Source organism: Gossypium raimondii, chromosome 1, assembly GCF_025698545.1.
Source record: "Gossypium raimondii isolate GPD5lz chromosome 1, ASM2569854v1, whole genome shotgun sequence".
Taxonomy (NCBI): domain Eukaryota; kingdom Viridiplantae; phylum Streptophyta; class Magnoliopsida; order Malvales; family Malvaceae; genus Gossypium; species Gossypium raimondii.
In genome coordinates this window covers 1417928-1436497 of record NC_068565.1, presented here as the reverse complement: position 1 = coordinate 1436497, position 18570 = coordinate 1417928, and the positions used below count along the sequence as shown (strand labels likewise).

Sequence of the window (18570 nt, the reverse complement as noted above, 5' to 3'; positions counted from 1 at the left end):
TAAATTCTTAAAAATAAAAGCATAATGACTAAATTCCAAATTTGGGAAGAGTAGAAAGACTTATGTCGTATTTTAACCATAAAAAAATAGAAATCTAAAGCATATGAGAATTTGGGTCATGCTATTAAATCTTCAAATTGAAACCACATTCAGAATGTCGATTTGAGGGGTTATGAGCAGTTTAAGAATTATATTAAAAAAATATTGGTTAAACTTTGTCGTTAGTTTCTGTACAATGCGTAAGTTGTAGATTTAGTTTCTCAATAGATTTAACGATTATCATTTGTGTTAAAATCGAAAATTTAAAATTTAAAAAAAAATAAAGAGACTAAGAATGATTAAATTGGAGAACACGAACTAAATCTACAACTTGACACATAGTACAAGACTAATAACAAAATTTAGCCAAATATATTTAACAGTTATAATTTAAGTCAGGACTGAAAAGTTTAAAATACAAAATTACATAGACTAAAATTGACCAAATCGAAGATTAAATGAACTAAAATTGACCAAATTAAAGTATAATAACTAAATCCATAGATTAAGGGACTAATAGTAAAATTAAACCAATGAAATTTGAATAGCTTCGAAGAAAAGAAAAAAATAGTTTGAAACACTCTAAAGGTAAAATATAAAAACAGCTGTACACGGTTTTGCTATTATTAGCAAACTGCTTTTACTGTACAGTAATATAGAAGTCAATGTAAGAATAATGAAACATAATACAAACAAAAAAGAAAAAAGGTCAAAAAATGTTGAAATTTCTGTCCTATGGAATCTGTACAAAATCTTATCATTAAAGTTGATTTTATAATTTTTAATTATGAAAAAAAAATATAATTATAATAAAACAAAAGGGGTTAATCCACCAAACATCCCCCAAACTAGTACTAAGAGTTTAGGTTGGTCCGTAAACTTCGAAGTGTTCTAATTTAGCCTTTAAAGTATCAGTATTATATCAATTAGGTCATTATGTCAGCTCAATCTTGATTAGTGTTAAATGTTGACTTGGATATGATGTGGAGTGTATTTAAAGTACGTGGATTGATTTGTAAATGTGTATGTACTTGCCTCGTGGATAACTTGGATCTAATGTGCTAAAAAACAATGTCAATAAAATTTAGGAGGATTATTTTTTTAACTCGTAGATCCATGTTGTTCATACAATAGGTACACATATGGGCAAAACTAAAAACTTTTTTCTAAGGGACAAAATTAAGTTATCGGAGCTAAAAAGCAATTTTATCACTGTTTTTATAAGGATTAAATTACAATTTTATCATTCTTGGAGGAAAGTACAATTTCACAATATATTAACTTATAACTTTATAAAAGAGTTTAAAAGGAAAATTTTTATTTTAAGGGGATCAGGGCCTCTGCCAACCTCCTCGATATTGCCCTTAGGTGGAGGTGGCAGTCGGGTGAGTTTGGGTCAAGTTATTTTAGGTATTGACTTTTTTGGGGGTTCAAGGGCCAAGACCCCTGCCAACCCCTTTGACTATGCCATTACTAAAACTTTCAAGATTGACAAAGAGAATATTGGAAACCACTTTAGTATATTAATTTTTAAAATTATAACTTTTTTGACATTGAACCATACAAATTATAAAATAAGAAATAACTTTTATACAACGTGCTTTTTTCATTTTCTAACAGTTTAGAAAAAAAAAGAAGAGAAAAGTTTGGTTGAAATTATTGTCATGGAAGTGTGGAGGGAGGTGTTTATGGGGTGGGTTCAATTAGAGGTGTTTATAGATTGGGTTAGGTTTGAGTCTGGTTTAGCACGATATTAATATATTTTATGATTGTTCAAGTTCGACCCGATTTGAAATACGAGCTTTTGTTTTTTTGAAAAGATCGTTCATATTTGTAAATGTCTAACCCTATTTTATATCAAGCCCGTCCATATTTTTTTCATATTTAAAAATATATATTTATATAGTTTTTTATTTTAATTTTTATAATATTTACATTACACTGTTATATATTACTACAGATTTAATTTTTGTATGTGTTATAAATTACATAATATATTGGAAACTTAAAAATGGACCAGATAAGGAATGCTCGAGCCCAAGCCCAACCCATATTTTAAATGGGCCCAGTATTTTTACCCGAGTTCATTTTTCATGCCTAATACTTTTGCCCAAATCTTCTTAAATTTCGAGCAAATATTCGAGTTTGGATAGGTAGCTGAATCCATGAACAAGTTTAGGTTGTAGCTTGATTTTAAAATATATATGTATGTCTAGGCCCAAGTTTGGATAGGTAGCTGAATGAAGAAAAGTTGGATTGGATCAGGCTGTAGTTTGATTTTAAAATATATATATATCAATGCCCGAGCTCAACCAAATCCAATTTCTACATATTTCGTTTTATTGTAAATTTAAATAAAATATTTTTACTATTATTTAATTTAAAATCGAGTCAAATTGAGTTGATCTAAAGACAATTTTTTGCCCAAACTCGAACTAAGCTAAGCAAATGAATGAACCTATGAATAAGTCTAATGTTCAGTATTATGTTTTATTTATAACAATTAGAAACCTACAATTAGCCAATTTTATTTATATTTATTATCTCTCTTTTTTATTCTGTTTCTATCTATATATATATATATGCATTAATTAAACGGACCAATCAAACCGACAAACTAATAATATAATCGATTCAACCATTGGTCAAACCCAAAATTTTTCCTCAACAATAATAATTTTACAATTTTTAATTTTTAGTCTTTAAAATTTTAATATCTTGACACTGACCAAAATATTTATTTTATTAAATTTTATTTTATTCAAGTAAATTTTATTTATATTTATTATTCTCTTTTCTTTCTTTTATTTATAAGAATTAAAAAGTTTATTTTGAAATGTGGGTATTATCATTTATTTATAATATATTACAGATTCAAAAAATGGACCGGGCCTAGTAAAGTTAGAACCTTAAATGTTTAAGTTCAAGCTTTACCCATATTTTAAACGGATTTAATAGTTTTGTTCAAATCCTTCCAAAATTTAGATAAGTCTTTGGGTTTGAGTAAATAGCCTAGCACTTGAATAGAATGTCTAATTAAAGATCACTCAATTATTAACGAATTCGTTTTTGTCATCCAATCGTTTAGTGACCAAAAATGGACTACGAGTGAAAAAAATAAATTTTGATAATATTGGTGACTAATTTATAATTTTTAATAGTTAAATGATCAAAATGAAAAATAGTTAATAATTATAAGACCTCTAATTAAATTTACCCAAAGAAACTTATTTTACTCGTGGAAGGAAATCGCTTTTGTTTGTAAGGTGGAGCATATCCCGTACATACGCGTTTTTCTTTGTCTGATGTAGTGATTGCGACTTAACTAGGTTGTTTGAATTAGATCGAATTAGATCGAAATTTGATTGAGATGTTGATTTGGAGAAAAATATTAAATTTATTGATTTGAATATTAAAATGGACCGGTTGAATTGGATTTTCAACATATATATTTATGAAATTTTAATTATTTGTTTGATCTAACATAATAAACCCATTAAACTGGTCAAAATGTCGAACTAGTGGTTTGATCAGTTCGACCATCAGTCCGGTTTTAAAAATCTTGTTAAATAACTTAAGCTTGGTAAAGCGATCTATGTATAAAATTGAGTTGGATTATGGTTAGATTTTAAAAAAATTTACAAGTTTATGCATATTTTTGAACTGGCTCGTTTCACAATTTAAAATTTAATAAAATATTTTTATATTTAAACCTACGATATTTTTTATTACTTAAACTGAATTGGAATAAAATGAACTAATTCGAAACATAAAAATTCTTATCTAAACCGAGTCAAACAAATTACCGAACCATGGACAAGTCTAAAGTCAACGAGTGGTTTTTTAACTTTTTATTATTTAATATAGTAATAATTAATTAATTGAAAACTCGTTGTAACCAAAAAAAAATGAAGGAAAGTTGAACCGGTCCTGATATGAAATTTCAACACTCTAAATTTGCACTAAAGCCAAAGCTGAGGTATTTCTATTATATGAATATTATTAAATTAGCCCTTTAATATTATTTTTATATTATTAAAATAATTAAATAATACCAAATTTTGATAGAGTTAACATTTACTGTTTAATAAAATTAATATTTTTGACGTTTTTTATGATTTTACAAATGAATTTTTTGTTTGAGTTAAACTGTAAATGAAAAATAATATTTTTCATATAATATTTTTAAACAATAAATGTTAAATATGTTAAACTTTAGCATTGTTAATTCTTTTTAATTATACAAGGACCAAATCAAATCATTTAATAATAGAAGGATTAATTTGATTTAATCATTGTAATAGAAGGATCTATTAGGTATTATCATTCAATTATATATAATATTTATATACACGTAATTTTAGATCCTTTGCCCAGTGATGCTTGAACTAGACTGGATTGGGATTGGGTTACCGATCCCAAGAATGATATCAGACTGGTTGAACTGTAAATCAATACGAACCAATTGAACCTACTGAAAAACTAGTTGAACTGAATGAATCATATTTCTTTTTAATTTTTAATTTTTTTTATAAAATTTTAATGTTTTTTGATTGAATTGGTCAGATCAACGAATCAGTGTTATGACTGATTCGACCACTGATTCGGTTCTAAAAATATTGTATATTCTTTTAAATATTAGGAAGGTTAAAATAGCTATATATATTATAAAAAAGGTGCAATTATATAATCAAATGAGATTTGTGTTCGAGCTTAATTGAAATTGTAAATTTAATATTTAATTCGAATTTAATTGAATTAAAAAAATAATTCAAAATTTTATTTGAGCGGATCATATTTTATTTTTAAGATTTGAAGTTGATTATAAATACTAGAATTAAGGAAATATAAATTATAATTGTTAAATCAGTTCGGCTAAGTTGATTATACGTAAATTATTTATCGATTATAATTTTTATAATCGATTTAATCAATTTTATTATATATAATTCTTTATTTTAAATGTGTCAATATTGATCTAATTTTGTTTTAAAATCGAAATAAAATGCGTAAAAATCCTTATTTGACCTTTTTTAGCAGTGACCAATATTTAAAACCTAAACTCTACTCAATTAAATTTATCCGACTTAATACAACCAATGTAAGTTAATTCGGTTTGGCCAATTAATTTATTAAAATATGACGTTGGTAGATTAAGTCGATTTTTTAAAATTTTTAATTGAAATTAAAATTTTTTTGAATGTTTTAATATAATTGGGTTAGTGGCTAAACCAATCAAACTACGTATTCTTGATTCAACCAGCTTGACCTCCGATCTAATAGTAAATAAATAATTAAAAATTTATAAAAGAGATTCAACTGCAAGTTTTTTTTTTTTTGGTTCTATTTTTGTTTTTTATCTGTTCCGAGTAATTTGCTTACATACCTATTCAAATCAATATACCGACTGGTTCAATCTGGTTCAAATAGCAATGATTTTATTGAAAAGTGGATATTAACATACTCTAATTAAGCTTTTCCAAACAACTCGGGTTATTCGATCTCAATAACTTTCAAGAAAGGAAGAAAAAAAGTCTATTTCATAACGGAACTACTCAACAATAGAGGTGCTCATGGGCCGGGCGGTCCGGCCCGGCCCGGCCCAACGTCCCGCCCGAAATATGGGAGGGTTTGGGTAAAAATATAAGCCCGAAATATGGGCTTGGGAAAAAAAACGAGGCCCGATTAAAAAACGGGCCGGGCCTCAGACACAACTTTTTTAGCCCGGGCTCGGCCCGGCCCGGCCCGAATATAATAAATATTTTATTATTTTTATTTTTAATTTTAAAATACTTTTATTAAATTTTTAAATTTTAAATTTTTTAAAATACTTTTTAATTTTTAAATTTTAAAATATTTTTAAAATACTTTTTTAATTTTATTTTAATTTTAAAATAAATTTTGGTATTTATTTAAAAATGGGCCGGGCCGGGCCCGGACTTATAATTTTTTTCCCGGGCCAGGCCTGGGCAAAATTCTAGGCCCATATTTCGGGCAGGGCCGGGCCCGGGCCTAGGACCTGGGCCGAAATTTTTTTTCTGGGCCCGGTCCGAACCCGGCCGGGCCCATGAGCACCTCTAACTCAACAATAATCAAATCGAATTTTAAAGAAAATTAAACTCGAATATAAAATATCCGTCGTCAACCGCATGCTGGCCGGCTGTCCCTGCTCATGCTCCACGACTGCAAGGAAAGTTTTCAACGTTGAACCCACGGCCCCAATGTACACGCTAAAACACAGTAAAAAAAAGGACTTTGACGACTTTTGCTCTCTCTGACAATTTCCTAGTATCTTCCATTTCCACATTTGTATATATAAAGCTCCAATCACCATCTTCTATTAATGTTAGTTGAAATTGTCAATGGTCTTAAATTCCACTCTCTTTTTTACTTTTCAAACTTTCTCGGCAACCAAACAGCTTCAAGAGGTATTGACGACAAGCTCTGATTAGCACCTTTTCTTTTCTTTTTCTTATTTAGTTAGATTCAGTGTCACAAATGAAGTAAAAAGACCCTTTTTTCTATTTTTTGGGTTCGAAATTTACGGGGTCTGCTACATATGCCAAGCTTAGAGACAAGAATTTGATTTCTTACAAGCTTGTTTTGAATGTCTACCATGGACTTCAATATCGGGATTGAAGATGTTGGAGTCGCGATATTACAAGAGCTTTGGAACAGGGTAACACTTCAAGCGGTAGAGCTGGCTAAAGAAACAAGAGATGTCGTGATCGAGAAGGATAGTTTTCGAGAGTTTTCGAGGAGTATAACGGAGCTGGATGTGCTTTTGAAGGCGTTGAATGTTCGAACAATTGAGGCTGCGATGGGTACGGAGTCTACGAAAGTGGCGTTGGAGAAGTTGAATGATAAACTACAGAGAGCTCGTAAGATCATTAAGAATTATAAGGCCGGAAGTCGTCTTCGGTTCTTGCTTCACTCACATTCGGTGCTCACGGAGATGTCGGGTTTGGCCAAAGATATTGCTACTACTATTTCGTCATTTCAGTTGAGTAATCTCGATATGGCACTGAACTTGAAGAGTATGAACGATGAGGTTATCGAGAAACTGAACTCAATGGAGTTTAGTGTGGCGGCAGCGACCGAAAAGATTGCTTTGGAGATAGAGAATTCAGTGTCCCAAAGTAGTGGAAACCGAGAGAATGCTGTAAAGCTTCTGGAGAAGATCGCGGAAGCTGTTGGTGCCGATGCGAATGCGTCGTTGGTACAAACAGAATTGGCATTTTTGAAACAGGAAAAAGAAGAGATGGAAGTTCAAAAGAAACAAGCCGAGGCACTTCAGCTGTCGCAGTTGATGCAGTTGTTGCATAGCACCGAAATTGTTCCGAGTCCACGAAATGAGGAGGCCTCAACATATCATAAGCAATACCCTATTGGTTCCTTCATATGCCCCTTGTGCAAGGAGATTATGGTTGACCCAGTTGCAGTTTTTTGTGGCCATAGCTTCGAAAGGAACGCGATACAGGAATACTTCGAGAGTGGAAACAAAAATTGCCCGACTTGCAAAGAAGAGCTTCGAAGTTTGGAGTTAACTCCAAATGTTAACCTCCGGAGCTCGATCGAAGAGTGGAAGAAAAATGATATGGACTGGAGATTCCAAGCAGCAGTTTCCGGAATCAATTCCGATGACCATATTAGGAAAAACCAAGCCTTGGACGATATGCAGGTTCTGGTGGAAATCTCTCAATATGCAGTGAGAGCTGCAGAGGAGGGGCTTATCCCGAAGTTCGTCGAGTCATTAAAAGACACCACACTCAACACCATGGCAGCAGTGAAATGCCTTTATTGCTTAGCTACATATTGTGATGACCGTAAGGTAGGGAATGATTATGTTTTTACTTCGACATGTTGTGTTATCCGTGAAATGTCTGAAGAGTTCCTTTTTCGGAATTGCAGCGAGAAATCATTGAAGCGGGAGCTGTTCGCCGAATTGTGAAGCGGATCTATAACGGTGAAACGGAACCGAACACGATTGCCATCTTGTTGGAACTGTCTAAAACCGAAGCTTTCGTAGAGAAAATAGGGAATACCAAAGATTGTATTCCCCTCCTGGTTTATTTGGTCGGTAACTCCAACCCAGAAATCGCCCTGAAAGCTCAAGACGTATTGCGGAATCTTTCATCCAACACACACTTTGTTGTGAAGATGGCCGAATCCGGGTTCTTTCAGTCATTTGTCGCTCGGTTCAACCAAGGTGAAAACAATGAATCTAACGTAGACAAAAGTTGGGAATATTACCATGGAAACCCTAATAGTAGGAGTTAGATTGTATTTGCCTTCGCTACTCAAAAAAAATGGCAAAGTAGTCCCTTTACGTTAGATGAATGAGCAAATTAGTCTTTTCTGTTAAAATTTTCATTTATTTGCACGGTTAAAAATTGATTCCTGTACGTTAGCATAAGGTACATGTGACATGCCATGTACAGGGACCAATTTGCCCTTTGATCTAATTATAATGACTAATTTGATCATTTTTTGGGTAGATTTGGCAAAATGCAGTTTAACTCCTAATAATACAAAGGCCTTCATGGTACTTCCACTGACAAAAGTTATAGTATGGTATATTTATCAAACAAACTTATTCATTTGAAAGCCATATTCTTGCAGCGGTCGGACACCAAGAGACTCGAGCATTGATGGCGTCGGCATTGATAGAGATGCAACTCAAAGAAAACAGCATAAATGACTTGAAAGACAAACAATTTGTTCACAATCTAGTTCACATGCTAGCCGCTAACGCCCCGGCATGTAAATCTGCTTGCATCAAATGTGTCAAGAAGCTGATACAATATCCAAAGATGGTAAAGCGGTTCCTATCGGACCCAGCAACTATACCGCTCGTGCTTAATGTCATCTCGTTCAGGTCGGATCCTATCCTTAAACAAGAAGCTGCCGAGATTCTAGCTCTGCTGGTACAAGCTTGTAAGCAACCGCAATTTCAGATATATCAGGGGCTGCAGGAGCTGCAATCCGAGCATAGCGTCAGTCTCTTTTTGCAGCTCGTAGAAAAATCTGAGCGTGAATTCAAGATTCAGTTCTTACACCTGCTGATTGAGCTTAGCAATAAGTCAAAGACGGCTCAAAATCTTATTCGAGATAATGTGGATGCTGTCACTCACCTTTTCTCTTGCCTCGATAGCAACCAACCTTTAGTTCGAAGATGGACGATGAAGCTAATATATTGTGTGTCAGAAGGTGACGGGGTTCCACTCCCACCATCTCCGGGAAAAGAAACTGCCATCAACAACTTAGCATCGATCCTCATTTGCTCACCAGATTTCGAAGAGAGGTCCATTGCTGCAGGGATTATTAGCCAACTTCCGAAAGATGATATAGATGTTGATGAAATACTCTGTAAGACAGAAACATTGAAAGCCATTCATGAAGTGATTTGCAGTTCGGATGAAGAATTCGGTGGGATCGGAGCACATAATAATCAGGACAAGTCTCTACTTGAAAATGCTCTAGCAGCACTATTACGCTTCACGGGATCCTCAAAGCCTGAACTTCAGAATCAAGTGGGAAAGCTTGAATTATATCCAGCTTTAGTTCGAGTACTTTCTACAGGCAACTCATTGGCCAAGCAGCGAACAGCCACTGCTCTCGAACACCTATCCCGGTCCACCAGCTCGTTGGTCTCCGAAGCAAACATCAGAGTAAGACATGAGGACTCGAGGTCACTGTTTAACACAATAAATCTCTTCCCTAATATGTCTTGGTGCTGCTCGGCTTCAGCAGAAAACAAAATTTCATGCCCCGTCCATGGCATTGCGTGTTCGCAGAGACATACATTCTGCCTTGTCAAGGCCGATGCCGTAAAGCCCCTACTGCAAACGTTAAGCGACACAAACTCGGGTGTCGCGGAGGCTTCCTTAAAGGCACTCGAAACATTGCTAGAAGATCACAGTACCTTGTCACATGCGACTGCTGCCATCGTGGAGAGTCAAGGTGTCGAGGCAATTCTGCAGGTCTTAGAGAAGGGAACCTTATCTGCCAAAACAATAGCATTGGACTTATTCCACAAGATCGTAAACCACTCACGAATTAGCGGACCGTCATTCCAAAGGTCCGAGGGAATCCTCATCCAACTGCTTCACGAGGATGCAATTCGGAAGAAAGTAGCTCTAGTGCTTAAGCAAATGAAAGTTCTCCCTGAACAATCCTCGTATTTCTGAATCATTTTGTTTAGTGTAAATAAACAGAGCATGATAAACAACATGATTTTGAATGTAGCCTGTTTATCCGGAACTTGTACAGGGTCGCACTTGATTCTTACCTGAATACAACTTGAAACTAAAGCATATTCATTTTTCAGCTAGATAATGTATATCATTTGAAGAGTCACTGAATTATATAGAAAGCATGAATGACATTGTTGTGCATGTTTGTGTGTGTGTATATTATTAGCAAAAGTGACGTTGTTAAGTATTCAGCAAGTTGCATAGGCTTGTGTTATACCCTTACCTTGCAATCCACCTTGGGTCCTTGTGACCATTACCCCGCGAGCTGAAGTGCGAGCCCATGGTCTTGCAGACCCAAGATTTCGCAGCCCTGTACCAACAGGAGGGTAACTGCCATTCACACGTCACACGTATCCGTTCTCATGACAGTTCATTCCTACAACAAAAATGCATCAGTAGGTATCCGAAACCAATACGTGCCAACACATGGAACCTTTGAAATGATCAGGGACAACCCCTTAAAAGCTCACGGGCATCAAGATAAAAGGCCAAGACACTCTCTCCTCGAAGACTCAACTCTCAGCCCCCAACTCCCTCGAACCCCCTTTATTCTCCAATCCTCTTTGGATGCCCATATTCCGATCACCCTAATCTCTCTACGGTTCTCCACCCTCCTAATGAACCATCACGAACCACCATAATTTCCTCCCAGGGGCGAAGGGAGGGGGCAGGCAGGAGTCCTGACCCCAAAATGGAAAATTCCAGCTTTAGTCCCCAGAACTTACAAAATCTTAAGTTAATATATGTTAAAATTATAGTTTGACCTCTAAAATGTTAAAATTCTGATTTAAGATGTGAAGTTGTATTTTCAGTCTCATAAAAATATATAACTTAATCTCGACCCTAATTGCTCCTTGTATCAACAGTTTCGAATCACATTCCAATTCCATGAAACAATTCAATGGAAACTACAGTTTAAGTTTTACACAAAATACAATTCATTTTAAGCATCGAATGCTCAAACTGCTATAAACAACAAAACAAAATCCAATCGATGTGGGAAAAACAAACTAATTCAAGGGGAAAGCAACATTTGAGGTTACAGAAGTTCATTAATGCATCAAATACTTAATTAGCCATGATCGTTTTCAGAAAAATGCTGGTGCAAGTGAAAAACACCCATGCTGTTCTTACGAAACCCAAGCTGTTTCAGTATTGTGTTTCTTTAGAGAAAATTGTTCAAGAATGGTGAAGAGAGCTCTGGCTTAGTATTACGGTTGTTGATAAAACTGTAATGGCGACGGCAAGTTTTTAGCAACTTAAAAGGTTCTAAGAGAAGGGAAGTGGTTAAACTACTGGGCCTGCAAGCTGAGAAGGCCATAGGGATTGGGTTGCAAAACAAAAAGGGCTTTACATAGGCCTGATTTTATTGAAACAAAATTAATGTTCAAATTAGTACTTTTTTTCTAATTGATACTTGAGTTTTTTTTGTCTCAATTAAGTACTTAAGTTTGGATTTAATATTCAATTTGGTACCTGAGCTCTTTTTTTCTTGTCCCGATTAAGTACTTGTGTATTTTTTTACTAGAATATACATGCCAGATATTCACTAGGTCACATGATTCCATTTGGTCTAAGGCTTCATTTGGATGGATGGTGTGTTTGCCTCCAACGAGGTTGAAAATAATAGTGGCAGTGAAATTAGATTAGTTACTATAACAATCAGATTTAATATTGTAGCAGTGAGATTAAAAACAATGGTGGGGGTGTGTGTTTTCAAATGCTGTGATAGTGATAATGTGAGAATAGAAAATGACTATTAAGAATAGAAAATGACCATTAGATATTTTACAATCAACAGGTATCGAGTGTAATGATAAAACATATTATGTTCTTTTGAGATAATTATTAAGATAGGAAATTAGATTTGTCCATGGGTCGGGCCACCTGGCCTTAAGGCTCGCCCGAAAAGTGAAAGTGTTTGGGTAAAAATATAGGCCCGAAAAATAGGTTTGGGCAAAAAATAAGACTGTTTAGAAAATAGGTCGAGCCTTGGGTAAGACTTTTTTGGCCCGAGCCCTGCTCGATCCAAATTTACACAAAAAATAATTTGTTAACTGTTTTTTTTACTGTTTTGTTGTTGTTTTCTTTCTATTTTGCTACCATTTTACTATTATGTTGTTATTGTTTAGATATTATATAACTCTTGTTTTATTGTTAATTTTTTTCTACTTTAGAGACATTTACTTGTTAAATTGCACCTATCTTAGTGTTATTTAAGTATAAAGATTTTTAAAAATTTATTTTCAATTTGTTAGGAAGCATTCATTTTGATGCTTTTAGTATGTTCGATGTATTATATTTTTTAAAAAATATATAAATAACATAAAAATTTTAATATGGCCAGACTAAGCCCATGTTTTAGCATTTTTACCTGAGCCGGGCTTAGACAAAATTTTAAGCCTATTTTTCGGACTGAGGTTGGATTAAAATTTTGATTGGACTCAGCTCAAATCCAGCCCATGATAGAAGTAATCATAAACCTCAAAATTATCGTTAGATAAACATAAATGATACCTTATAGGCAATTTAAAATATTTTAAAATTCTAGTTAGAACATAAATAATTAAATATACATTGTTTTAAAAATGGAAACACAAATAAATCTTAAAAAAGCATAAAAACAAAAGGTTGGTTCAAATGGAAACACAAATAATTAAAAAAACAAAAACAAAAATTTGATTAAAATGGAAACACAAATAATTAAAAAACAAAAAGATTGATAAATTTTATGAGCCCATAGCTCAAGCCGGCACCCCAATGTATATCCCCCTTTCTATATGATATATTATCATTACCTTAAAAAAAATTATAAAATAAAATTTAAAAAATTGCTACATTATAATGATTTATTATAACATATATTAAAATAAAATACATTGATACCGTCAATGGTTGACTTTGGATTCAGGACGGTTGGCTTGGTTGTTGTTTTTTCTCCTTTGATTTTTTGGATGAAAGTAGAGGTGCTCATGGGCCGTCGGGCCGGACGAAATATGGGAGGGTTTGGCTAAAAATATAGGCCCGAAATATGGGCTTGGGCAAAAAAACGAGGCCCGATTAAAAAACGGGCCGGGCCTCGGGCACAACTTTTTTGGCCCGAATATAATAAATATTTTTATTATTTTTAATTTTTTAATTTTAAAATACTTTTAAAATACTTTTTAAAAGTTTTAAAATTTAAAATTTTTAAAATACTTTTTAATTTTTTTAATTTTAAAATATTTTAAAATACTTTTTTTAATTTTTGTTTTAATTTTTAAAATAAATTTTTGGTATTTATTTAAAAAACGGGCGGGCAGGGCCGGGCCGGGCCTGGGTAAAATTCTAGGCCCATATTTTGGGCCGGGTCGAAATTTTTTTATGGGCCCGGCCCGGCCCATTAGCACCTCTAGATGAAAGTCGATCAATCCAATGAAAATTTTTTCGATTTAGTTAAGCTATTATTTTAACTTAATTTAAATTTTTAACATATATTTAAATAATTTTAAATAAAATTTAATTTTGGAATTGAGATAAATTTATAAAATTTTGAGAAAAATATTTTGATTTTTTGTAATTTTTAGAGGGCTAATTTGTACATTTTCAAAATTGTTAGGGATTCAAGGGATATTTACATGAATTTATTATTTGAGTTATAAAATTCGACTCAACTCGAATTTGAAAAATTAAACTACTTATTCAAGTTAATTTGAAAGAATTAAATAGCTTAATTCGATTAATTCAAAAAAAAATCAAAATTTTTGAATTGCCCCTAGAATTGAATACATCGACATTGAAATTAATTATTATTTTTTTTCGGTGAGGAAAAGATAACACTAAATTAATTACAAAATGACATTTGAGCAAAAGAATCACCCGTAGACTTGTCCATATCAATAAATGTGCGAGCTATCATGGGAGGGATGTTAAGAATTTGCAAATTGTCTTTCTCGATCAAGGTTTGCTTAGCTAAGCAATCCGCAACTTGATTTTGTTCTCTCGGGATATACCGCAGAAACCACTGATTTTCCTGAAATAAAATATTATGAATTCGCCTAATCAAAGCGTAATTTGAAGCAGTGGAAGAGTTTCCAAGTATGGTTTTAACAACTTCCAAGCTATCAGAATGAGTGATAACTTGATCATAGCCACTTCATTGAACAAGTTTGAGACCGTCAAAAATGCCCCAGAGTTCCACATCAAAGACCGAACATTTACCAAGGAATCGATGATATCCAACAATCCAATTTCCCTCATTATTGCGAACAATGCCCCCGGCTGCAGCAAATCCAGAATCTAATTGTACTGCCCGATCTGTATTAAGATAGACTCGTTCCTCAGTGGTATGTGCTTCGACAGAATGTTCAAGGCATTCGGTAAGAACTTCTCGAGGTGAAGAGAAAAATAGATCGCCCAACTATAGGATCCTTTAACTATCTCTTTTGAGCTCCAAGGTTTTTCGTGAAAAATGTAGAAATTTTGATTTTTCCATACGCCCCAAATAAGCAGTCCAAAAAAAAAAAGGCCCAACTAGCTCCCCCATCGTGAATCAACCTATTATCCTGCATATTAAGAAGAAACCAATCTTGAGAATTAATAGAGAGAAAATTTGAAAGGTATTTACATGGGTTAACCTGAGCCCAAACATTCTTAGCAATAGGACAATCTCGTAGAATATGTAAGATATCTTTTGAGTGAAACCCACAAATGGGACAAAAGAAATCATCCGAAAGACCCATCCTAACTCTTTCCACATTATTAAGAGTTTTCCCCTGTAAAGGAGTCCAAATAAAGACACGAACCTATTGAGGGCCAGGAAACTTTCAAACATTTTTCTATTTCTTATCTTTCGGATTCCAATCTCCTTCCTTAAGAGCCTTATAAGCAGTTTTAACAGAAAAAAGCACCAGACGAAGTGCGACTCCAAGATAGTCTATCGGGACTTTCAGAAGGGTGGGGAGGAGGGATACCCTTAATAGCTTGGATCACATCTTCCGATAACCAAACCCGGAAATGATCAAAGTTTCACAGTCCTTCCTCAATAGTCATTTCATGCAGAAAGTAGTTAGTCATTTCATGCAGAAAGCAGTTAGAGTCAATATTAACATTAGAAGGAATGTGTCTAACCAGAGGCCCAATAGTGGGAATCCAATTGTCCTTCCAGCACCAAATTTTATGACCATCTCTTACAGACCAAAGTAAATTTTCACGAAGTAACTCCCAAATTTTGGAGAGAGATTTCCAGATAAATGAGCTCCTATCCCTAGCAATGCAAATCGGTAACTCATCCTTTATTCGGTACTTCGATCTAAGCACACGAACCTAAAAGGCTTTCTTATCAGACACCATATTAAACCCCAACTTTAGTAAAAATCATATATTCTGATCCTGAAGTTTCCTCAGTCCAAGTCTGATACACACTTTTGGTTGATAAATGGATTCCTAATCCACCAGAGACATATTCTTTTTCCTCTCGAAAGACCCCTAAATAAACTGTTTGACCAAACTTTCAATCTCATCTCTAATTTTTCTAGGAATCATCATAGACTGCATGAAGTAACTAGGAATAGATAAAAGGACTAACTGGGCTAAATTGATACAACCAGTGATAGAGAGATTTTTGGCTTCCCAGCTTTGCAACTTTCCACGCACTTTTTCCACCACGAACTGAAGAGTGCTTCTCGTGACCCTCTGGTGAAAAAGAGGAATTCCAAGATAGTGACCAAGATTATAAACTCGTTGAAAACCAAACATAGTGCTGATCGTATCTACTATAAATTCATCCACGCCTTTAGAAAAGAAAATATTGGTCGTCCTAGCATTAATTCTATGTCCAGATAACTCACAAAATCTATCCAGAATATTTTTTAAAACTCTACCATGCTTCGAATCTACTTTACTAAAGATAACCAAATCATCAGCAAAAAACAAATACGAGATAGCTGGCCCATGTCTAGAATGACGAATAGGACTTCACTTTCTTTCTGAAATAGCAGACTGAATCGAATGACCAAGCCACTCCATACACAACACAAAAAGGTAGGGAGAAAGAGGACAGCCTTAACGGATACCTCTTATAGGTCTGAATTTAGATAACAAAACTCCATTCTACATAACCTGCATAGTAGAATTAGAGATAGAGGACATTATAACATTTCTGAGATAATCAAGGATACCTGCAACTCGAAGAGAAGCATCAATGAAGTCCCATCTAACTTTATCATAGGCTTTCTTTAAGTTAATTTTAATCGCCATCCGTTTTTATTTTTTTCTAGCTTCTCATGGTATGAATTACCTCTTGTGCTAAGATAATGTTCTTGTTGATATTCCTTCCTGCAATAAAGCTAGCCTGTTCCTATACAATAATTTTAGGGAAGATAGGCTTAAAACGGTTAGCAATTACCTTCATCATCAACTTGTAGAGGACGGAGCAAAGGCTTATTGGACGGAATTGACCAAAAACTTCAAGATTCTGAACCTAAGGAATAAGAACGATCAAGGTGTTATTCAGGTCAGGTTCAATAGAATTACCACTGAAAACCTTCCTGACCCAATCACAAACAGCTTCCCCAATAGTGTCCCACTACTTTTGGAAGAAGAGGGCATGAAAACCATCACTACCCAGAGCTTTAAAATGTGTCATATCAAAAAGAGCCTCATTAATCTCCACATTCGACACCGATTTCCCCAAAAAACTAATATCAACCGAATCGAGTTGAGAAAAATCACTAGGAGGTAAAATACCCAGGGGCTGAAGAATCTCTCTATACAATCTTTAGAATAATGCGTTCGCCTCACCTTCAATGGCCTCAGGGTCGTAGATCCAATTACCATCAAAATTACGAATGGCAATAATATGATTACTTTTCCTCATTTGCAAAGTACGGGTATGGAAAAACTTGGTGTTTCGGTCACCCAACTTCAACCAGTCACACTTCACTTTTTGCTTCCAAAGAAGTTCTTCGTGATGAAGCACACTCTCAAGTTCTTGGCGAAGCGACAAATCTATCTGATTTAACCTGTATGAGCCAAAGTAATCCATTTTCCTCTGGATGTTGGCAATTCATTTGATAAGTTCTCTCTTACAAGTGCTAATATTACCATAAACATGTTTATTCCACTCGTTAAGTCTATGAGTGAGCTTACCAAGAGAATCAGACATATTACTAGAGAAATCCCAATTATTATTCAAAAAAACCATCAAAATCCGGATGTTCAACCCAACCAGCCAAAAATCTAAATGGTCTCCCTCGGGGAAGAGAAATACTCGAGTTCTTAACCAAAAAGAGAGGGCGATGATCATACTTAATCTTTAGAAGGTGAGAAACCATGTTGTTGGGAAAATTATAGATCCAAGCTTCGAAATTAATTATTTTAAGTTGAATAATGGAGATTCATACAAAACCCAAAAGCTGCTATATTTTTTTTAACCAAAAAGTCCTCGTATCTTAATTGTTGTCGCCACCAATTATATCATATTAATTGTAATTTTGTAAATGTTAAAATATGTGATAAGTACATGCAGTTTTCACAAATTTGAAATTTAGTTATTTTATTTTTCAATTTTCAAAATTCAGATCCAAGTACAATTGTTAATGTTATTATAATTATTTTGTTAAATTGATTCATTACAAGGTCGTTTTTAAGTTACATAGATACCGAGTGAGTAGTTTTTATAACAAAATGTCAAATTAACAAATTTAACAAAAAAATTTAACTGTGTTAACAATTGGATATGAATTTTGAAATATGAAAATAGAGATATTGATTTTCTATAAATAAAACTATAGGGACTAAAATATAAATTTATGAAGAGAACAAGAACTTATAGTAAAATTTAACCTTTTGTAAATGTCATTTAAAGTCAACTCTTATAAAAATTGCAAAAGTCAACTCTTATCATAAGCGACAACGTTTGTATAAAGATTATTATAAACCGATGGAAAAGAACGTTCGTTATGGCCTATGGGCATTAAAAAAAAGGTTTAAATCTGTTCCAAGTCCCTGTATTGTTTTTATATATTTAATTCTTTTTACTTTCAATTTCCTGTAATTTATGTATGGCTTAAAATACAAGATTATTAATCAATAAACTAAGTTTATCTCTTTTACTTCTCAAATATAAAGAAAATAAAGAGGAAACTAAAGAAAAGAAGAAGAAGAAGAAAATTAAATTGCTCAAAAAACAAAGTACATGGACAAGATGTGCAATTTGACCTAAAATTTTTATTTAAGAATGATGATTTGACGTGTTATCTCACCTTGTCATCACTCACAATTAATGACTTAATAA

General features: G+C 33.6%; 1 protein-coding gene across 1 annotated transcript; it reads left to right on the top strand.

Moving 5' to 3' along the window:
- Window positions 1-6399: 6399 nt before the first annotated feature.
- LOC105774270 (U-box domain-containing protein 44) lies at window positions 6400-10368 on the top strand. Its single transcript, XM_012596712.2, has 3 exons — window positions 6400-7870; window positions 7951-8248; window positions 8662-10368. Exons 1-3 carry the CDS (start codon window positions 6647-6649, stop codon window positions 10227-10229), a joined length of 3090 nt encoding a protein of 1029 aa, XP_012452166.1. The 5' UTR covers window positions 6400-6646; the 3' UTR covers window positions 10230-10368.
- The last annotated feature ends 8202 nt before the right edge of the window (window positions 10369-18570 follow it).